Raw genomic sequence first — 21947 nt, 5'->3', positions numbered from 1 at the left:
GACAAAAGATTCCCACTTTGTGCCAAAGTTATAAAAGGGGGTGGAACAGAACAAAGGGGGCTGCCGGTCATGAGAACACCTGTTTTCCACCTAAGATGTCTGCTGAAACAAACAAGGACTGTACCAGGGGAAAGGTTTGGGCCAGACTAGGAAGGAGTCTAGTCTGTGAAAGAAGCTTATTGGAACATCTCTGAGGGTGAGATATTACCTGTAATCAGTTTCTTAATTTATGAGGCTTAGACATGTGTGTTTTTGCTTTATTTTGCTTGGTGAATTTGTTCTGTCTGTTATTACTTGAAAACACTTGAATCCTACTTTTTACACTTAATAAAATCACTTTTGTTTATTAATTAATCCAGAATAAGTGATTAATACCTGGGGGAGCAAACCGCTGTGCAAGTTTCTCTATCAGTGTTATAGAGGGTGGACAATTTATGAGTTTACCCTGTATAAGCTTTACACAGAGTAAAACGGATTTATTTGGGGTTTGGATTCCATTGGGAGCTGGGTGTCTGGGTGCTGGAGATAGGAAACCTGCTGAGCAGTTTTTAGTTAAAGTCTGCAGCTTTGGGGGCATGGACCAGGACCTGGGTCTGTGTTGCAGCAGGCTAGCATATCTGGCTCAACAAGGCGGGGTTCTGGAGTCCCAAGCTGGCAGGGAAAATGGGCTCAGAGGTAATTCAAGCACATCAGGTGACAGTCCCAAGGGGGTCTCTGTGACCGAACCTGTTACAAATGGTATCAACGCCATTACTTTTATCAACCAAACTTGTGATCTCATTAAAAAAAAAAACACAGCAAGTGTGATTGACAAGACCCATTTTTCCATACAACCCTGTTGACTGACAATAATTATGCTGCTAGTTCTTAATTCTTTACTGATTGTGTCCCATATAAGCCTTCCCACAATCACTGCCAGGCTCAATGGTCTGCTGTTATCCCTAGTTTATTCTGTTTAAGCATTTGGTATGACTCTAGCTTCCCTGCCCCCCCACCCCACCCTCTGGAACTTCCCCACAGTTTCAAGCTCTTTGGGGCAGCAACTGTCTCTTTGTTCTGTGTCTGTACAGCACCTAGCAAAATAGAGCCCTGGTCCATGACTAGGGCTACTAGGCACCACGGTAAGATAAATAATAGGAAGATTTGTTAAAAATCAACAATAGTTCAGAGAGCTCCTTGGCCAATTCTTTTAATACTCTTGGGTGCAAGTTATCAAGTTTAACTTTAATAGTTGCTGTTTAGTATCCTCCCTAGTTATTGATGACATAGGAAGAATTTCCTTCTCATGTTAGTATCACAGAGGTCCAGCCTTTCCCTCCTGCCCATGCAGCCAAAAATCTCATCTCACATCTTGATTGTTCAAACCTCCTCCTTTCTGGCTTTGCTTACTGTAGCCCTGCTTCCCTCAAGTTTACTCAGAAGGCTGCTGCTAAGATCATCTTTCTGGCTTGTGGGTCTGAGCTTGCCAGCCCCTGAGTCCCCTCACCTTCCCATCAAATGTGAGCTTGTTGGCCAAGATCCTCCAAGGTATTTAGGCATCTAACCACCACTGAAATCAGTGGAAGTTAGATTCTAGGGCCCAGATATCTTCAAGGCTCTGGGCCCCTGTCTTTACCCATAAGGCCCCTCTCAGCTTAGCGCTCCCCTGCAACCTAGATACTCTAGTAACCTAGCATGACACTGACCTCGACCTTCACTCCACCTGCATTCTCAACCTTTCCCACTCACCATCAGTTTCTCCCTTACATAGCTCTGTGCTTTCTCCCATGCTGCAGCCCCTTACACATGGGATAAAATCCATCTGCCACTATCTCATTCTCCTCCAAATCCCTCCTTACGTTTGCCTTCTCCATGACACCTACAGAACCCTGCCTGTACAGCTACCCAGCGGTCAAGTGGTGAGAGGCCCTCTTCCCCTTCCTTCCCCTATCCTCATTCCCCCATCTCACCCCCTGCCCCCGAAGTACAGAACCGCTTCCCCATTACCACACATCATTAACAATTCTCCCTGGCACTGTTTGCATGTGTGTTCTGTCCCCATCCCCTCTTCTTAGCATGGGAGCTTATTGAGGCATGGGCTGACTGTGCACCCACAGCACAGGGGTGCAAACTTCCCCTCCCAGATTGTCATCAAACTAGGGCAGCCCCGGGGCAGGAGTCCCGCAAGGGCCTGTGGAGGTCTTGGGCAGAGCCATTCCAGTGGGGGTACTGTGAGGCCTGTAGACAGGGGCCCCTAGGGTGTTTGTGTGTGTCTTTAGTAGGGAAGAAGTCTTGGCCATAGACCACCAATGTGGGGTTTGTGGAGACCCCCTTGTGAAGTTGGTGTGGTCTATGCCATGTAAGTGCAACAGGGGACTTGGACCCAGCCCCCAGGATTCGTGCCCCCTAGATGGCCATGGGCCTTGGACATAGCCCCCCTGCCCCAGCGTGGGGTCCCTGCCCCCTAGGTGCGGTAGGGTCCTTGGACACCCCCACCCCAGTGCGAGTCTGTTCCAGGTGCGGAGGCAGCCCTGGGCACAGCCCCCACCGTGAGGTTGTTAGTAGGGTGGGGTTCCGCACACTCTCCGCCTCCTATCCACGTGTCTTCTTCTCCACGGAGTCCTTCCTCGTTGCCCAAGACTACAGCCCCCGGCGTGCAGCGCGCCGCCGCCGCAGGGGGCTCCGGGGCCGAAGGCAGGGCCGCGCGGGGCCCGCTGGGACTTGTAGTTCGCCGAGCTGAGACACCGGCTGCCGCCCGCGCCCCAGCGAACTCCACCCCCCAGCAGGCCCCGCGGCGGCGGCGGCGGTCACGTGGCCGGGGGCGGTGCACGGTGGTGGAGGCGGCGGCGGCGGCAGCGGTGGCGCTGGGGCTGCGGGAGGGAGGTGGCTGCGCCGTGCGGGCTGTTGTTGTTGCGCTGCCCGTGGCTCCCGCTCCGCGCCCCGCCCGGCTCGGCTCGGCTCGGCTCGGCTCGCAGCGCCCGGAGGCCCGGCAGCATGAGCGACAACGATGACATCGAGGTGGAGAGCGACGTGAGTGGCGCCCCCTGCCCCCCTGCGGCCCGGCCCGTGTCAGGCCCGGCCCGGCCCGGCTCGGCGCGGGCAGCGGCGCTGACAGTAACGCGTGTGTTTCTCTATCTCTCTCTTATTGCAGGAAGAGCAGCCGAGGTTTCAGTCTGCGGTACGTGCCTGCCTTTCCTTGCTTACCGCCCGGCCCCGCCCGGCACGGCCCGGCCCGGCCCGGGCAGCCAGGCCGCGCCGGTGTGAGCGCTAGGGTGGGGGTCGGGGGGGCAGGCCGGGTGCGCGGGGACCGGATCTAGGGGCCCCGACCCAGCTGGCGCTAGCTCCAAGTTCATGTGATCCGAGACGGGCATGTACTGTGAGCTATCGGGGTTGGGATCCAGGCTCGGGCACTCGACGCAGGCTCAGAGATCCAGGCTGGGAGGTGTGTATGGAGGATCTGGGGCTGGGATCTAGGGCAGGGGAGCCAGGCTGCGAGGTGTGTATAGGGGAGCCAGGTTCAAGGGAGCCAGGCTGGAAGGTGTGTATGGAGGATCTAGGGCAAGGTGAGCCAGGCTGGAAGGTGTGTATGGAGGATTTGGGGCTGGGATCTAGGGCAGGGCGAGCCAGGCTCAGGGGAGCCAGGCTGGGAGGTGTGTATAGGGGAATCTAGAGCTGAGATCTAGGTCAGGGAAGGGTCAGCCAGGCGCATGTGCTCCAGGGGTGGAGTGGGATTGGAAGGATCATCTATGGTGGGGTGGGAATCTAGATCAGGCATGTTGGGCATGGATTGGGAAGGGGGATCTAGATCAGGGAGGTGTAGAGTGGTGGCTGGAAGAGGCATCTGTAGCAGGCGTATGTGGAGTGGGAATCTAGGATGGGGTGGAAAGGAGGATATAGACCCAGTGTGTTTGGGGGGAGGTCAGTGTGTGAGATGGGGATTTAGATGAGAGGAGCGGGGTGGAGGGGGCATCTCTAGGGTGAGTATGAGAACCAGGTGGGATCAAGATCAAGCCTGAGTGGGGGGGTTGTGGAGAGGAATCTAGACCTGGCATGCTAGGTTGGGGTGTGTGTGTGGAGGGGAATCTAGGCTGGGCATGTGTGAAGGAGGATTTGGAGGGGAATCTAGACTGAGCGTGTACGGTGGGATCGGGATCAAGGCCAGGTGTGCATGGATTGGAGGGGAATCTACACTGTGTGTGTATATGGAGGAGATTGTGGCTAGACATGGCAGTAATGGTGGTGGGGATCTAGGCCAGGTTTGGGGGTGTGTGTGGAGGATCTAGGCTAGGCATATATGTGGATGAGGGATCTAGGCCAGCCAGGCATGTGGGAGTGGGATCTAGGCCTGTTGGGCTTTGTTTCATGTATGTGGGGGGGATCTAGGCTGGCTGAGTGTATGTGGGGGGATCTAGGCTGGACGTGTGTGTGTGGGAAATTGGGGAGAATCTCGGCCAGGCACATGGATGTGGAGAGGTTCTAGGCTGGGGGTGTGTGGGATCTAGGCCAGGGTGTGAGGAATTGGAGGGTGGACCTAGAACTGGCATGTGTGGCTGGGGACGTAGGCTGGGGGTGTGTGGGGAGAGTTGGGCTGTGTCGGCTCATTGTGTGTAGAGTTGTGAGTGTGAGGTAGGGTTGTGAATGTGAGGAAAGGTGCAGGGGGATCTAGGCCATGGATGGGAAGGGTGGGTGGTGTAGACTGGTTGGGGTGGGGGGAAGATGTGGGGGACACACAGCATGAGCTGTGTTGATTTGGGAGAGGGGCCCCCGTCTCTATGGAGGAGTAGCTTTGAGTGTGACGGAATTACTGGGCTGAGATCCCAGGCCTGGCAGGTGGTGGTATACTGAGCACATAGGAGAGAACCCCTTCCTTGGTGGGGGGCAGCTGGGGACACTGCAGCCTGCCCAGGGCTCGGGTCAGGGATTGAAGGTGTAACTGCTGTGGTTCTGTGACATCCCATAAGGCAATTGTCTTGTTTGGGAATGGCTGCTTGGAGGGAGTGGTTCTGTGTTAATGGTTTGAGTACAGCCAAGGTGGGGTTGTGGTACAGACCCCTCCCACCCTGCCCCCCATCCCTGCACTGCCTCCAGAGGATTGAATGAGTACTGAGTGGGAAGTTGTCGTCTTTGGGGTGGTTAATGTGAATGGGTGACACTGAAAACACAACACTCTGTCTTGGGGTCCTGGCTGGCTCTTTGAAAAATCCCTGTGTGTTTGGTTGGGGTGGCCCTTAGTCTCCCCAGCTGCGTTGCTGTCTGAGGTGCCACCTCTGCATGGAGCAGCAGCCTTTTCCAGTCAGGTTTCCAGTGGTTTCTAGACTGTAAGATCTGGATTGCAAGGGGCAGATAGAGGGGATTTAGCTCGGGTTGTCAGATTACTAAACCAAGTGGGTTTGTGATCACCAGCTAGCAGTTGCCTTCAGTTGCCTGTCTGGTTAGTGGAGCATCAGCAGTGCCAAGGGGTTATCCGTCCGATTCTTTGGTTTGTCTTGAAATTCGTTGTCTGCCTAGATGGTGCCATGCGCCGGTGTTTTATAGTTAGAGATCCCATACTGTTCTCGTGTCCCTCAGTGGGACTCCTAAGGATGTTTATCCCTGTACCAGGCCTTGCCTAGACCAGTAAGATTGCAATAAATCAGTTGCTCCCTGAATCCTTTGGGGAATGGTGCATGTGGGTGAACCATGTCCCTAGGCTGTGTAAAAGGACCCTCCTAGATTGCTGTTGGGCCATATATCTCTGTTCACTCCTGGATTATCAAATTGAATCTTGCTCACTGGCTTGAAATCCCAGGTTTGTGTGCTCTGCTCTTCAGGAGGGAAAGGGCCATCCCACCAAATTGAGGCAACTTCTAGCTGTGTTTGGCCTGGAAGGCCCTTGCCGATGGATATGGTTTCACAACCAGATTTTCCTGTTCTAAAAAAACATTTCTCAGCCCTCTTGCTGTGCGAAAGACCCACCCGAACAGGGCAAACAGCTGTCAAATGCCCAAAGAAAAGAAACTGAAAGTCTAGGATGCTTTCCTCTAGCCTTTCAGTTTTCATACTGTTCTGTGTTTCTGGTAACAACTATAAGTAAACATGGCTCAAACGGAAGTGGTCACTGCTTTTTTTAAAAAGAAAAGGAGTACTTGTGGCACCTTAGAGACTAACCAATTTATTTGAGCATGAGCTTTCGTGAGCTACATGCTCAAATAAATTGGTTAGTCTCTAAGGTGCCACAAGTACTCCTTTTCTTTTTGCAAAGACAGACTAACACGGCTGTTACTCTGAAACCTGCTTTTTTTAAGAAGCAGGAAGGATTTCAGGTCTCAGCCAGAGGGTGGCAGTGTAGAAAGAGCTACTACCGGGTAGGCCTAAAAGTTGAAGCCATGATTTGCGTGGCCATGTTTATGAATCTCTCCAAATTGCAGTGAAAATTTTTTTGGCTGTAAAACTTTCTCTGCAGCGGTTGTACCCTCAACTCGCTCGCCTCCTGCTAGTGTGGAAGAAGCAGGCCAGGAAACATTCTGCCTGTTTGCGCTGTCCAGATGGAGTAAAATGCTCCACAGTAAGCAGCAAATATGCCAACAGTAAATTAGCTTTTACGGCTTGGAGCCCAGTTGGCAACTTGTAGCTTCTAAATGCCTCTAAACTCAGTGCTGGCTCCGGACAACTTGCTATGAGTTGCTAGGATGAGACGTGTGGGATGGGTTTTTTATTTTATTTTTTTTTTTTTAGATAAAGGCTTCCTTAAATAAGTCTTGGGAGCAAATGACTTTGGGAGTCCCTTTGTCTTCCCTTGCCAGCTGGTGGAAGAAACCCTGGGAGTGTGAGCTTGGCTTGTGTAGGGTTGTTGGCCTGGAGAAGCATGGTCTCCTGTCGAGCTGTGCATGGTTCTTTCGACCCCCTTGCTGGTAGTTCTTGAGCCTTGTGAAATGATCTGTTTGTGGGAAAGCACAGCTTACTCAGGAGAGGGGCTGGGAAGCCGTGATACATTGCGGTTCAAGCTGCTAGAGATAGCTGCTCCTGTTTGGCCTAGCACAAATGATCCATGATGTACTGTGCCTAGTGTCATAGTCACTGAGAGATTGTTTCTTAAAAGCACCCATTTGGTTCGTGTGGGGCTGGCTATGGAAAGTGACAATTTCAAGGAAGATTTTTAAAAGCAGCCCCTAAAGGGCCGCCTTGTGGCATCTGCTCCAACTGGGTAAAGCCCAGGATCAGGCCCTGGCTTGCCCAGCTCAGACTGGTGCAGGGTGTCTCCTGGCAGGCTCTGTTTTGCTCTCCCACATCTTTGGCTGGTTTGCAGAGTAGCAGCTTCCAGGGTGCCCAGTTGGAGGCTTCTCTGTGTCGCAAGCAGGAGACACCTCAGCGCGTGTCCCCAGTGGGCAGCTCCATTCCTCGAGGGCCTGGGGGCCAGCGGCTTGGCGTTCTGAGCTAATGCGATTGCGTTGCTGGCTAATCGAGAATGTTGACTAAGTGTCTGGTCTGGCTCGTGTCCTCAGGTGACCTGGAAGGAGGCAGCTTTGTTTTTATTCCCACCAGGTGTCATTAGATGACTTGACCTGGGTTTACTCTTCCCCTCCGTTAAGGGTTCAGCTGCTTTGCAGGCAGGCCAGCTCCCCCATACTGGGCAGTGTTGGGCAGTGCCTTCTGTTGCCCGTGGGGGTGATTGGAGCTTGGAGCGCTCTGTCTGTTCCCCCTGGAGGGGGTGGAAAGCATGTGCTGGCAGAGGCCAGGTGGGCCATACAAAGATTCCAGAGGCTGCTGCATCCACTGCCCGCCCTCTCTGCTGGGGTGCTGGCTGCGCGTGGCATGCGGGCCGTGAGCCTGGCTGTTCTGAGATTTGCTCTCCTCACTGTCGAAGGATGTCTAGGTAGAGCCCTGCTTTTCCAGTGATTGTGACTCTTAAAGACAGAGCAGAGCCCAGGGCCATCCAGCCATGTGTCTGAGCCAGGGTTTGAATGGTGGGGCTGAGGTGCCAGGGGTTTGGTATTTTCCTTCCTCTTGCAAGCGTGTGCCCCAAGGCCCGGCTGTGCAGGTGCTGGCAGTCCGCACCAAGGCACCTCAGGGCCGGCCGAAGCTGAGATCCTCTGCAGCACCTGCCAGCCCGGGAAGGGCGCTAGGAAGCACTGATGGAGAGTCACGTGGCAGCAGGCCATGCTGGCCGATGAATGGGGCAGTGTTGTCACATGGGCCCTTGCTTGGCACCGGGCACGGCTTGTGCCAAGTGGAGCTGTAGGGATAAGAGCCAGTCTTGCATCCTCTCCATCAGCGGGTTGTGGCAGAGCCCGATGCTGCTTTCACTTCGCTCTTGTCTGGGCTCAGGGCTCGCTGCTCCCACTCTGCAATTATCCACAGCGTGGATGATGCTGGTTGCTGGGCCATCCCCATGTCTCGGTTGCTGCAGGTGACAGCCCTTGTATGGGGGGGATTTTTGTTCTGCTGGTACCCCTGTCCCAGCAAGCTTCCCTGCTGCAAGCTCAGCAGCCTTCTAGCTCTGGGTCTGCACCCGTCAGCCAACACGACTGCCTGCCTCGTCAAGCCAGCTTCCAGGGCTGGCTGGGAACCAAGCCAGATGGAAAACCAGTGCTTCTGCTGAATGGTCAATGGCCGTATTCTTCTCCAGCCATTCACTCCTGGTGCTGCTCAGCGGCGGAGACTGAGTGCACGGCAGCGGCTGCCCGCGGCTTTGCGCCTGCCTAGTTCTCCCGGCTCTGCCTTTGTACGGCCCCGGCTCCCAGGACTGGAACGTCCAGCCTGGCTGTGTTCACCCAGGCACTGGACAGAGGCTCTGCTTTGGTTGGGGAGAAGCTCCCAGCACAGCTGCCCCTTTGTGCTGCCGCCAGGGCTGGGAGGGGGTGAGCTGAGCGAGTGCCCGGGGAGTGGGGGAGCCCAAAATGACTGAATTTGACTAATCGTGGGCTGTAGCTGCTTGCCAGCACCAGGGAGGCTGGGGAAAGTGATCGGCATACAAATAGCCCAGCTTGGAGGGAGCACACGGCCTCCCGCATGCCAGTCAAGGGACCAGTTCAGCCTGGGTCTCCAACGCGGCTCTTTGCGGATGGCCAAGGGGCGGGCCTGGCTCCGGGAAGGCAGGAGGGGTTAGCAGTGCCTCTGTGCCTGACAGGCTGCTGTTGGGGCCAACTCCTTGTAAGACGGAGCACCTGTGCCGTACTGAAACCCCCGGCGGTGGATGACTAGGGGGCAGCTGGCCCCTGCGTTTCCCCTGCCCGCAGGAACAGCCCAGGGTAGGTGTGGCACTGTGCCTTCTCCGTGAACAGCTGGCATGGAGCGCTCTAGTCAAAGGCCTTGTGAAGAGCAGAAGCTGGCCGGTTGCTGGTCCCCCAGGGAGCTGATGGCAGGGTGTCTGCCTGCCTGTGCTGGGAGGAGGGGAGGGAATGTGGTTTTCAGGCCCCCGGCTTGAGAGCTCAGATCTTTGCTAAGTGGATCCAGCACGCAGCTGGAGCGGCGATGGCATTGCCCAGCCTGTGGGTTGGGGCACGCTGTGTCCCCGATGCCCTGCTGGTAACGCCTGGCAGCTGGGGCCGGCGCAGTCATGCCGGTGAATGGGCAGGCTGCCTGGGCTGCAGTACCAGGTGGCATTTGGGCCTGGTAAGAATGCTGCATACGTGTCTCCTAGCCCCCGCCTGTGCCAGCTCGCCTCCAGGAACTACCTCCCCCAAGCCCGTGTTGATGTGTTGGCAGCATGTGTCACCTGCTCTCCGTCCTGTACCTGAGTCAGTCAGCACAGGAAGGTGACCGGAGTCTGTGGGCACTTGAGGCTGCCAGAGAAATGGGTTCTGAGGGAAAGCTGTGCCCACGCCAGCATGGCACCTGGCATCCCATTCAGAGGCCAGACGCGATGATCTCATGGTCCCATCTGCCCCTGGAATGTAAGGGACCTGCCGGCACGGCGATGCCTCTTGCGCGCAGGTTGTGAGGCGTGGTTGGGTTTGAGGTGACGGAGGAGGAAGCTGGGTGGTCGTAGAGCCCGCTGCAGCCCCTCCAGCGTGGGCAGAGGTGGGAGGACAGAATGGGACTCTGTCCAGCCCTGGAGGTTCCCAGCTGAGTCTGATTCTTCACCCTTGACCCCTCGGGTAGCTGGTGCTGAAGCTCCGTGTGCAGGCCGGACCTGTTGCTGGGGCTGACGTCTCTGTTGGCACCTGGCCCTTCCCAGGGGACGCCGCCTGGGTGTGTGATCTACACTGGCCGTTAGCGTCAGTCGCTGAATGATCCTGGTCGGTTGTGAGCGTGGGGGCGGGGCCGGCCTGAGCGTGGGGGCGGGGCCTCTTCCTGCCTGGACGGCAGCTCTTCCTCCAGCTACCTTGGCCGCTGCCGCGGCTGCTCTTCTTCCTCCCTCTCTTTCTTTGCATCCAGCAGGGCCGCACTCCAGAGACCGCTGTCCCCCGAGCGCAGCGCCATCCCCTCTGGGCCAGGCTGAAGGTCCCTAACCCCCCATCTCTGTGTCCTTTTCTTGCAGGCTGACAAGAGGGCGCACCACAACGCGCTGGAGCGCAAGCGCAGGGACCACATCAAAGACAGCTTCCACAGTCTGCGGGACTCCGTCCCGTCCCTCCAGGGAGAGAAGGTGAGTTTACTGAGAGCGCTAGCCCCCGGCCTGGCCCGGCTTCCTCCTGCACACGCTCTGCCGGCCACCCTGCAGCCCGGGCTTAGAGACAGGGGCCAAGAGTGACCCAGTGAGACCCACCCCGCGTGAGTGCCGCTGGGGGCTGAGATCCAGGGCAGGGAGGCGCCTGGGGTGTCTTCTGTGCTGGGTGCCTCAGGGCCAGGGATGGGGGGGGCATCTGAGGAGATGTGATGGCCGCTGACACGTCGGGGATCAAACCAGGGCCCTCCAGAGCTGGAAGCCTGAGCTGCTCCTGCTTGAGCTAAGAGACCAGGGCGCCTGGGCTGGCGGCTGTCAAGGCTGGTATCCTCAGTGGATCAGCACAGAGGGGCCCCGGCGCACCAGTGGGTATCCCAGACGAGGTAGGGGAGCAGAGCCAGACTCCGGAGGAAAGGTGCAGAGGTGGGCGGGGTAGGTTGATCTGAGGGAGAAGTGGTACAATGGTGTTGCTAGGAGAGCTGCATTGTTGCCTAGATCCCGTGGTCTGAGGGGTTGGGGAGGGATGAGCGCTGCCTGTCCTGCCATGCCCTCCCAGCCGGCAGTGCAGCGTGTCTGTCGGCAGAGCACCTTGCTGTCCTCCAGAGCGGCTGGTCTGTCCCTTTTGGGCCCAGAATTCCCTCCTCCGCCGGCCCACAGCCGTGGCTGTGCCCTGCTGGGCTGGTGCTCATCCAACACCTCGCTGGGGCAGGCTGTGGGCAGGGCTTGCTCCTCCTGCTGTCCACACATGGTCTCCCCACCACATGGAGACTTGGCCTGGCACTGGGACTGTCCCGGCACAGCTTGATGCCCAAACACTTCAAGTCTCCCAACTCGTTCACAAGTCAGCCTGCCTTCCCCTGGCGGGGACCCGGCGCCAGGCTGTGGCCTGCCTGGTGGCAGCCTTGGGTGTCTGGGCTGCACGGCCCAGGAGACAGCGGCAAAGGCGCCCGCCCTGGAGACTGGGAGCCTTGATGTAGGCAGGCGTCGTCTGGCCTGCTGTGGGCAAGCCTTGCGCCCAGGGCAGCGGCCGCCTGGGCAGGGCCCCATCTCTCGTGAGACGTCTTAGTGCTGGACATGTAATGACGGGGCTTCCCTAAGGCCGGCTGTGCGGCCTCCAGCCTCGGGCAGGCAGCTGGTGACACTGGGTCAGCAGGCAGTGTCATGCCGCCCTGAGAATGGCCGGGGCGCAGAACTGCTTCGGGTTTGGACCTGCCGTACAGCATCCTGCTCCCTTGCTATGGCGCCATCCTGTTCCCCCCCCAGACCTGCCCAGGACACCGCCTGCCTCTGCCCTGGTCTCTGGCACCCAGTTCTTCTGGCCTCCTGTTGCTCTGGGTCGGCTGGCAGGGGAGAGCTGGGGGCTCCTGGGAGGAGGCCCCGTGGATTGGAAAAGCCAGGCTCTTGACTGCCGACCTACCTTCTGGTCTGTGTTGTTTCAAAGGGAGTTGGCGCCAGCACCAAGCTAGGAGGCTAAGGAGAGCCGTGGGTCCTTTCAGACTGTGGGTGGAGCTAGCTGTTCGTCAGAGCTCTGTGGAAAGAATGAGGAAGTGCAGACCCGGCTCTTTGGAAAGGCCAGAGCTATTTGGAGGCTCCAGGCCAAGCACATGTCCTGCTAGGCAGCATTCCTGGGTGCAGTCAGGTCAATGATGCTGTATCGCAGCCCTGGCCAGACCCACCCTTCCTCATTCAGGCTTGGGCTGAGAACGGGGGCCTGCAGTTGGCTCCTGAGTCCTTTCCTAGGCCCTGATTTGTGGCACTGCTCCTCACAGCCTCTTGCTTAGCACAGCAAGTCAGGCCACTCGCTGGGCTGCTGAAACCTGGAGGTAGGAACCCCGTGGGAGGCCCCCACTTTTGGAAATCTCAGCGGGGGAGTTGCCGGGGTGATGCTGTCTCAGCAGAGAGAGGTGTTGAGAGTTACTCCTCCATGCAGAGCTCAGATTTGGAATTCCCTACTGCGTTTTCAAGCGATCCAACAAGAGAACCCCATCCTGTGTAACTGTAATATGTTCACCTGGGTCATCGGCTGGGCTCGAACCTGAGACCATCTTGTCCACGGCCCAGAGGAGTAACTCCGCTCACTGCTCTCGGTAGAGGGTTAACCCTATCCTCACACCAGCCCGCAGAGGGTGATGTGATGCACTCTGCCAGTGGGTTACACGGGTGATTGCTAGACACCAGTAGACTGCTGGGAACTAGGCTTCCTGGGTGGGGAGTATGGCTCAGTGGCTGGCAGGGGTGGAGTCAGGACTCCTGGGTGCTGTTTGAGAGGAGGCATTGAAATTACATAGGGCTCTTTCATCTGTGGTCCTCACAGTACTTTGCAGGTGGCTCTGCAGAAGTAGTCTCTTATAGGAACCTGTACCTAGATTTGGCAGCTGCTTTGTGAGAGGCACTGAGACCTGGCTTCTCTGTCCACCTGTGCCAGAAGTGACTGTGCTCTCTCAAATCCTCATTGCCTCTCCTGTCAAATGAGGAGGACCCATGCTTGACTGCTCCCTAAAGCAAGGGCCTTGCTGAGTAAGGGCATAGAATTAACACCAGTCAGATAGAGAAGGGACCAGAGCTCCTGGCTCCCAACCCAGTGCATCTTCCTCTAGGCCCAAGGTTATTGAAAAGAAGCTGGCAGGTCATGATTTGTTTTGCTTTAGCTCTGTCTGTCATGTGGCCACGGTCCCGCCGGCGCTGGGTGCAGGCAGCTGGAGTGCACAAGAGACAGCTCGAGCATCCAACAGGTTTTCCTGATTGCGAGCACAGGGAGGTTTTTCTGTGGCTTATTTATGATTTGGGAGAGTCGAACAACTTGGCTGAACTGAACTCGCTTTCGCAGGGATGGCGGACGGTCCATATATCTGGTTCCTCCACTAGACCGGGGAGATGCCCACAGGAAACTGGGAAAAAGTGTTTAGCCTTGTCAAAACTTGCTGGTTTTGCTGCCTTTCCAAAACCACTCAACTGGAACTAGAGGCCAAATCTGGGAAATGTCAGCCTGAGCCCTTAAACTGGGTTGGAGTTACAAGGAAGTGAAAACAAGGGATTATAATGGGAAAGGTCAGTCAACCTGAACGCAGGGGTTTCTCCTGCTCCCCCTGGAAGCAGAGTAATCCCGTCATATGCTGCCACCTCTGGAGGCCCAGCGACGTGTCAGGAAGTGCAGCACACTGTCTTGGGGAGCAGGCTTGGATCAGCCAGGCCATGGTGCGGGAGTGCCCCTAGCTTGGGTGCAAAATGCCCAGGGGGCATTGAGTGGGTCCCCTGGGTGGAGAGGAGGCCTCCGCAAGCCCCACACTGTCCTCACTTGGCTCCACTTCAGGCGGGCTGGGGATAGCCTTTTCGGCCTCCCATCTGAGGGCTGCCATGGCCAGACCCTCCTTAGCTTCTGAGCAGCGCTGAGCTCGGCTCGGCGTGTGGCGGTGAGCTGCTGGGACACCCATGTGCAGCCTGTGGAGATGGGCCAGGCTTAGTGCAGTGCCTCACTCTCCAGGCTGTTAACCTGCAACTGTGAGCTCCTCCAGCCTGCCTGTTGGACAGCGGCTGAGGCCAGCCTGGGCCTGTCCCCCCCTCCCTGCAGCAGCAGTGAATGGAGCTGGGCTTCAGGCAGTGGGTGGGCCCCAGCAAAGCTGCTTCTAGCCTCAGACGCTGTGAGTGACCCCACGCAGGCTGCATAATCTGTGCCTCAGTTTGCCAGCTGTCAAAGGGGCTGTGGGTCCCAGGCATGTGGCTCAGTGTTGTCAGGCACTCTGCCATGCCAGCGACCCTCTGGTGCAGCTTGAACAGTAACTAGGGCCAGGGGGCTGCCCCTTGGATAGGGATCACTACCTCCCCCGCTGGGCACCGTCCCTCCTGGGCACCAAGTAAGGCTGATTGGGTGATGAACAACTGCATTGCAGCATGTGCCAGAAGGGCAGAGTTAAGGTGATGCTCATAGCTACCGTTGCACGCACCGTCTCCGCCAGGGTCTAGTTGGCTTCCTGAGCAATGCCAGCCAATAGGCTTACTGCTCCACACCAGCGCAGGTGCACAGAGCACCCCTCCTGCCGCAGGGCCAGGGCCCAGCCGACGCAAGCTGAGACATCATCACTATGTTATTGCACACCCAGGGCAGCTCCCTCCTCCCCGCCCCCCAGCGATGGGCTCAGGTTCTCTGCAGCCTCAGGTAGCGTCACTGTGTCGGGCGCTCCCCCCTGCGATGGGCTTAGTCTTGCCACAGGCTCCGGCTGGGCCGCTCACACCACCCGCTCCATGCCGAGGCCTGCCAAGCTGCGGGGCCTGTCCTCCTGGCGGGGAGGAGGGGCCTGGGAGCTCCCCCCCATGAACTAGGTCTTTATTTTGTTATGTTTTTTCCTACTATTGCAACAGGCATCCCGGGCCCAAATCCTCGACAAAGCCACCGAGTACATCCAGTACATGCGCCGGAAAAACCACACGCACCAGCAGGACATCGACGACCTCAAGCGCCAGAACGCGCTGCTGGAGCAGCAAGGTGAGCGGGCAGCGGCTGCTTGATGCGCCTGGGCCCTGGGCATTTCGTAGTCTGCCTGCACCCCTGCCGGACCCGCAGCGCAGAGCTGCTGGGCGGGGAAGTGCTTGTTGCCCTGGCACTGGGTTTCCCCAGTCCAAACAGCCAAGACAGCTGGGCTCTGGGGTGCCCTGGGGTGGGGGAAGAGGAGGACTTGGGGCATTGGGTGGGGAGTTGTAACCAGGTTGGGACTGGGGAGCCTGTCTGGTGGAGATTGTTGGGGGGCTTCATTGGAGAGTGAAAAGAGCTGAATAAATGGGGATCGCGCCAAGGCTGCCCAGCTCCCTGCTGGCACTGGGTGTGGGGTAGGGGGAGCTGCGCCATGTCTCGGCCCCTGCCAGCATTGTGGGTGTGGGGTGAGGGGAGCTGCCCCACATCTTAGCCCTGGGTCACCTGGTGAGGGGACCTGCCCCACATCTTAGCCCTGGGCCACCTGGCTCTCTGCCAGCACTGGGTGGCAGGTCTTGGCGCCTGGCTCCCCGCTGGAGCTGAGTGGGCTCTGGAGTTCTCTGTCCTCAGGCCCGTCACCGTGCGTGGCAGGGGGTCAGGGCGCCCTGCTGGCCATGACCCTGTGTTGTGGCCTCAGCTGTGGGTGACTTCCCTCCAGCTTCCTGAGGCTGCTCAGGCCACCCTGGCCTGTGATGGGGGCTGGGCTGGCCCAGCCTTGGCAGGCAGCGATTGCAGCGGTCAGAGCCTCGGGTCTGGACACTGTCCCCTCTCCCCGCAGTCCGGGCGCTGGAGAAGGCGCGGTCGAGTGCCCAGCTGCAGGCCAACTACTCCTCGTCGGACAGCAGCCTCTACACAAACCCCAAGGGCAGCGCCATCTCCGCCTTCGACGGCGGCTCCGACTCCAGCTCGGAGTCGGAGCCGGACGAGCCTCAGAGCCGAAAGAAACTGCGCATGGAGGCCAGCTAGACGCCTGGCGGCGACGGACTAGCCCCGGCCGCCCCGGCGCCGTTAGCCCCCTGCCCGCCCGCTCTGTAAGGACTCTCCCTTCTCTAGTAGAGGCTCTCGGACTGCAGCTTTCTGCCCCGCCCCGCCCCGGCAGCGTTTCCTCTGGGGGCCAGCCGGACACACGGCCTTTGGATAGACTCTGGGCAGCGCTCGGCTCTGAGGAGACGCCCCCCGAGTCGCCCGGTCGATTTTCTACGTGTTTCTATTTATACTAACGTGCCCCGTGAACCTGAGCCGCTGGGGGGAGGGGCAGAGAGCAGCGGTGCCCGTCGGGCGCACCCAGAGCCGGGCGCGCCCAGAGCCAGCCTCTCCTCGTCGTTCGGGAAGGTCCCTGCGCTGCCGGGCGGAAGCCAGGCGTCCGGCCTCCCACTGTGATGCGTGGGGGTGGGGGGAGGTTTTTATCGAGGGTGAATGGTGATGAATTGCTATTTATTTCCTGCTCTTGGTTCAATCCGGCCCGACTCTGCCGCTGCCCCCAGGGGCCCTGGCAACAGATTTGTAAAGTAATGATCAAATTTCCTTGCGCGCGGGCGTCCCTCAGCCGCCCGCCTTTCGGATGTAAATACACCCCAAGCATTAGAGCTGGTACTAATATCGGCTGCGTGGTGCTGGCCTCGCCCCCGGGCAGCTGGGCTCTGTCCCAGCGGGACGCGAAGGGGGCACCGGGGCTAGGCCTGGCGACGGCCAGCGCGTGTGTATGTGTGTCTGTCCCTCTCTCTCCGTCCTGTCTTCTCCCTGCTCCCCCCGTCTCCGGTTCGTGGCGTTCTCTGATCTCTAGTGCACACCGTGTAGCAGGCTCCCTGGCCAGGGCCTGGCTCCCTCCAGCGGAGCTGAAGTATGTTGTACATACTGCCCAAGAAGTGTCTTGCAAGTTAAGGCTTCCCCTTTACTATGAGACTATAAATAAAAATCTTATTTTATCCTTCCTGTTGGTGGCGGCGTTTTCTTGCCGGCATCCCTGCCTCCAAGGGGGAAGGTGCTTTGCCAGGCTGCCCTCCCCACTCCTAGTAGAAAACGGCCCCGGAGCCAGGCGGCTGCTCGACCTTTTTGCGGACGTTGGGCAGGCTGAAAACACCTTTGGGTGCTGGGGTGCCCAGCTAACCCCAGCGCCAGAGGAGTGGGGGGTGATGTTTTGGCATCAGGTTGCCCCTGCCCATTGGGCTGTAGTGAATTGGGCATGGGCCACTTCTGTGGGGAGAACTCCAGAACGGGTGTGAACACCCAGCTCTTTTTCTCCATCCACCTCAAAGCAGGTCAGTAGCACTGTCCCCATTTCACCACTGGGGAGACTGAGGCATGGGGCAGGGGAAGGGACTTGCCCTATGGTGTCCGGACAGAGCTGGGAATAGAGCCCCGATCTCCTGAGTGCCTGGCCAAGGCTCTGGCTGCTAGGCCACAAGCTGGTTGGCTCCTCTGCTGGGCACAGAGGGAGAAAAGCAGGGGCTGCAGGAATTGGGCCCTGTCTGTGGGGTGGGGCTGGCAGGAGGATGCTCAGCCCTGTTCGCTGCATCCCAGGCTGGTGACAGGAACGGCAGAACCACCAGCTTGCTTCCTTGGGTGGGGGGGTCCCAGGCATCACTGGGGCCCTTGGGCCATGGCCTTAGCTCCCCTGGGCCATGCTCACCCAGCTGCCAGGCCATGCAACCAGCTTGGTGTAGGGTGGGAGGGGCAGCAATGTGGGGCTGGGAGTCACAGCGGGGCAAGGGAAGAGTGAGAACCACTGATGAGGGGCTAGCCCTGGGAGGGCACCATGGCCAGTGCCCATGGTGCTGGGAGGGCAGGGCTAGGGGGGAGGTGCCCCCTGCCCAATGCACCCCCACCACTTCTGTCCTCTCAACCCTGCCCGGAGCGCAGTCAAGGCAGCACCGGTGGAATGGGGCCTCTGCTAACAGTCCAGCAGGTAGCTGCTGGGGGGGGTTATTCACCAAAGCCGCCATGCTGCAGCAAGGCATGGGCGGAGGGGGCCTCCCCTGGGGCAGGGGCAGCGACTTATAGCTCCATGTGGGGCCTTAGCACCAGCAATAGTCAGAGTCCTGGGGCCGGGGGTGCCCCCTCTTCCTGCCCCCCTGCCTCTGCCTCTTCCATGCTGCCTCCTGGCTGCCGCAGGGTCTTCGTACCCCCCACCTCGACTGCCAGGCAGACTGAGCCTGCCCTTCCACCTCAGGCCCTTCCCTTTCCCGGCGGGACCCTCCACCAGCACAAGGGGCCCCTCTGCCCACAGTCACTGCTCCTGCCCCACGCTGGGCAAGGAGGCAGCCCCATCCCTCACCCACAGCGAGGCTACAGTCAGGGCAACAGCAGGGGAGGAGGGGCACGCAGCACCCCTCGGCACCCACCACAGGGGAGGGGAGGGAGATTCCTGGACCTGAGAGGGGCCCTAGGAGCACATGCAGTGACAGTGGTGGGGGTGAGCGTGCTGCTGGGGGGTGCTGCAAAAGTGGGGCTCCTCCCCCAGAGCTCACTGCTGCTGGCAGGGAAAGGGCTGGGGGGGGAGTCCTCTCTGGCCCTGGTCCCAGAGCAGCCTGCCTGCACCCCAAACTCACCCCCAGCCTTGCCCCACCCCAGAGCCCACACCCCCAGCCAGAGCTTTCAGCCCACCACTGCACCCTCAACTCTCTACCTTAGCCCTGAGCCCCTCCAGCACCCCAAATACCTTATTCCCAGTCCCAGCCAGAGCCCTGAGCCTCCCCAACACCACAAACCCTTCATCTCCAGCCCCAGCCAGAGCCTTCATCCCCCTGAACTCCAACCCTCTACCATGGCCCTGAGCCCCTACCACACCCCAAACACCTTATCTCCAATCCCAGCCAGCACCCTCATCCCCCCCACACCCCAACCCTCTGCCCCAGCTCTCACCCTAAGCCCTTCCCACACCCCAAACCCCTCATTCCCAGCCCCAGACAAAGTCCTTAGCCCCTACACCCCTACTCTTGCCCTGAGCTCCTCCCATACCCCACAGCCCTCAGCCCTGCACCCCTCCCATCCCCAAACTCCCTCCCAAAGCCTGCACCCCAATCCCCTGCCCCAGCCTAGGGCCTGCACCCCAGACCTCCTCCCCCACCCAAACTCCCTCCCAGAGCCATGGGGGGGGTGGAGTTTGGCGGGGGTGGATTCTGGGCACCACCAAAATTTCTACAAACCTGCCACCCCTGGGGTGTCTATGGGTGTTAGATGCTGCAATACCACTGTGGCGCTGGGCCCAGGGGCAGAACCTAGCCCTTCTCCTTGGCTAGGGGCACTAACCTACCCCCCCGTCGCTTCCTGGAAGCCATCTGCTGCTTCATGCAGAGGCAGTCGGCCTCTGCTATGGCTGAAGTGCTGCTCTTCTAAACAAGGAACCCTGGCCCTTGCCCCAGGAGCTCCTCAGAGCCCCTGTTCAGCACCACTGCACTGCCCTGTCCTGCTGTGACACGCAGCCCACTGCTGTGCTCATGGGAAGCATGGCGGCGTGGCCCCTGTGGCTGCAGGGCTCCATCTTGCGCTGAAGACCTGAGCTACTGGGCCCGAGAGCTAAAGCCACACAGACTTGAGTGCCCAGTGCCCCCTTGGGCATGAGACCCCCCACCCCTACCACTTCCCCTTCACCCTACAGCCAACGCTAGGCCCTCAGCACCTATCCTTCTGCCCACAGCTGGGTGCCAAGCTGCCTCAATCCTGGTGCCACCAACCTGCTCTGTCCCTGAGCCCCAGGGATGCCCCATCTTAGGTGTTGCCCTATCATGCTGGTCCACCCCTAGCCTGCAGCAGTGCCAGGATTTGGCCCCTCTCGCCACAGAGCCAGGATGCCGTGGACAGGCCGGCTGAGCCATGGGTTGGCTTGGTGCACCCTTCCCCAGAGACGACAAGGCAGCAAGAAAAGGTTTAATAACCATGTTGGCAGAATCACCCTGCAAGACCTGGGGAGGGAGGCTCATCTGCAGGGGAAAGGGGCTGCTGCCCATTTCAGTCCTGTCCCCTTACTAGCCTCCCGCTGGGTTTCCTGTTCCATGCAGGGCACCCAGCAGCAGGGATTCAGCTGCCCAGAGAATTGCAGACCACTGGAGCGACCACCTCTGATCTGCCCCTCATCCCAGTGCCAAATCAAGGTTCAGCCGGTATCATGCAAGCAGGCCCTGTGGCACCAGCCTCCCTCTCTTCCCCCGGTGTTCATTGTGAACAGGCCCCATGCCCGCTCCCAGGTAGTGCCATGGGGCAGGGCTGGGCCTGCATGGGCCAAGCTGGAGGGCAGCAGCTCAGGCTGATTTAGTGTGGTGCTAAGGAAACCCCCAGGGGCTCAGTTCTGGTTTATTGATGCTAAAACGTTCACAGCCCGTTATTTCAGAACAGCATTGCTCCTGGCAGGAAGGTTAGTGGGGCCCGGGGCCCTCATGTGCCTACAGCGGGGGGCCTGGCACGGCTATTTTTGGTCTGGCTACTGCCTTGAGCTCGCACCAGCTGGAGGGGGGAGGGCCCTGTCCGCCCCGCTCTCAAACCCCAAGGTTCGCCCCGGGGGGTTGGTTCCACGCTGCGCTCCGACTGCGGGCAGAGCACGTCTGTACAGTGTCTGCGAAGGGAGCTGCCCCGTCTAGTCTCCGGCGGGTGCTGTTATCTCCTCTGCCGCCGGCATGCCGGGGACGGGCTGCCGCAGGAAGTGCATGACGGCCTGCACCACTCTGTCGGGGGAGATGTTGTACACGGGGTGTGTCGGTTGCTGCGAGGGGAAACACACCCGAGTTAACAATGGCGACGGGGGGCCGGGCCAGGCGAGCGGCTCATGTGGCCCGGGCACAAAGGGCACCCGGGCGGGGGAGGAAGCGTAGGGCAGAAGCACCGGGGATGCTGTTTTGCATCCCACGTCCTCGGCATTATTCTGGGGCAGGTCTCCGGCCTGCGTTATCCTGGAGATCAGATGAGACTATCACAATGGGCCCTTCGTGGAATCTATGAAACAATTTTGTACCAGCTGCGGCCCTTTAAGAAGAGGAGGAGGAGGAAGGCTGCCCCTGCGGCCCACAGAGGCCATGGGAATCAGCCTGGCTGCGAGCCAGAGTCAGGGCTGGGGGTGCCTGGGAAAGGGTGGGGGCCGGGAGTGCTGGTGGCTCCCGCTGACCCAGCCTCCATCAGCAGGCCCCTCCTAAGGAGTCAGGCATCCCATCCTCCTGCGCTCAGATGCCTGGTGCTGAGGTGCCAGACCCCAACGCAAGGGCTGGAATCCGCGCCCCCGTCTCGCCAGGTGGGCCATGAACGCAGAGTGCGCCTTGCGAGGTGTGATGCTGGGGAACGCCAGGCCAGCCCCAGACACGCAACGCTTCAGGGGCCATCTCAGGCCGGTGGCCCAGGCGCTCCCCCAGGGACAGCACTCGCAGCACGAGGGCCATTTGCAGGGCGGGAGGCAGGCTGAGCGGATCCCCTTACCAGGCGATTCTCAGGGACTCCCAGCACCACCTCGTGGAGCAGGTCTCCGCTGCCGAAGTGCTGGGCTATCGACAGCCCGCTCAGGCAGTAGCAGGTGTGGTAAAAATCCCGTGACCTGCAGTCAAGCAGGGACATGTTTGGTCAGACGCCCCCCACATGGCCCAAAGCAGCCCCCAGCACCACCCCTGCAAGCCCCAATGAGCTGCTCGATGCTGCAGCCTTCTCTTAACCCCTTCAGTGCTGTCCTGGGCCACGCTGGCTCTTGGGGATGCACCGGCCACAGAGCTCCAGGCAGCCAACACGCTCAGCAGGTGCCGGGACCTCCTCACGGGTACTCACTTGCCTGGCTTGTCCAGCAGCCCCCCAGCAGGGCACTGGCAGCATAGGAGGATGTACTCTTGCAGCGCCTGCTGGTCGAACATCCAGTGCGTCATGCTGAGGGCAGGGTCGCCTGGGGAGGGAGCACAGGCCGCGGGGGGCAGTTAGGGAAAGCTGAGGGACAGTCCCCCATTTCTAGCA

General features: G+C 59.3%; 2 protein-coding genes across 5 annotated transcripts in view; one reads left to right on the top strand and one right to left on the bottom strand.

Annotated features, from left to right (window-relative positions):
• Positions 1-2799: 2799 nt before the first annotated feature.
• MAX (MYC associated transcriptional regulator X) lies at positions 2800-16959 on the top strand. 4 transcript variants are annotated; one of them, XM_077820764.1, is made up of 5 exons: positions 2800-3009; positions 3131-3157; positions 10439-10546; positions 14921-15044; positions 15808-16959. In XM_077820764.1, exons 1-5 carry the CDS (start codon positions 2974-2976, stop codon positions 15993-15995), a joined length of 483 nt encoding a protein of 160 aa, XP_077676890.1. In that variant the 5' UTR covers positions 2800-2973; the 3' UTR covers positions 15996-16959. The 4 variants fall into 4 exon arrangements, with proteins under 4 accessions (XP_077676890.1, XP_077676889.1, XP_077676892.1 ...); XM_077820763.1 differs by having other exon boundaries at positions 14915-15044; XM_077820766.1 differs by lacking the exon at positions 3131-3157.
• Positions 16960-20306: 3347 nt separating this feature from the next.
• FNTB (farnesyltransferase, CAAX box, subunit beta) overlaps positions 20307-21947 on the bottom strand; it is a 32377-nt gene continuing 30736 nt past the window's right edge. Inside the window, exons 10-12 of the mRNA XM_077820759.1 lie at positions 21768-21879; positions 21429-21543; positions 20307-20724 (exon numbers count right to left, since the gene is read on the bottom strand). Of these exons, the coding sequence (XP_077676885.1) occupies positions 20599-20724; positions 21429-21543; positions 21768-21879 (353 nt within the window). The 3' untranslated portion in view covers positions 20307-20598. The remainder of the gene's footprint in view (positions 20725-21428; positions 21544-21767; positions 21880-21947) is intronic.

The sequence above is a fragment of the Eretmochelys imbricata genome, chromosome 6, assembly GCF_965152235.1.
Source record: "Eretmochelys imbricata isolate rEreImb1 chromosome 6, rEreImb1.hap1, whole genome shotgun sequence".
NCBI lineage: Eukaryota > Metazoa > Chordata > Testudines > Cheloniidae > Eretmochelys > Eretmochelys imbricata.
This window is presented reverse-complemented; position numbering and strand designations above follow the sequence as displayed.

What these genes read in the sequence shown, in the direction of transcription:
- MAX (XM_077820763.1), top strand. Translation starts at nt 2,974, where the DNA reads ATGAGCGACAACGATGACATCGAGGTGGAGAGCGAC. An exon ending in CGTCCCTCCAGGGAGAGAAG is followed by an intron (nt 10,547 to 14,914) that starts GTGAGTTTACTG and finishes TTCCTACTATTG; the next exon opens with CAACAGGCATCCCGGGCCCA. An exon ending in CGCGCTGCTGGAGCAGCAAG is followed by an intron (nt 15,045 to 15,807) that starts GTGAGCGGGCAG and finishes CTCTCCCCGCAG; the next exon opens with TCCGGGCGCTGGAGAAGGCG.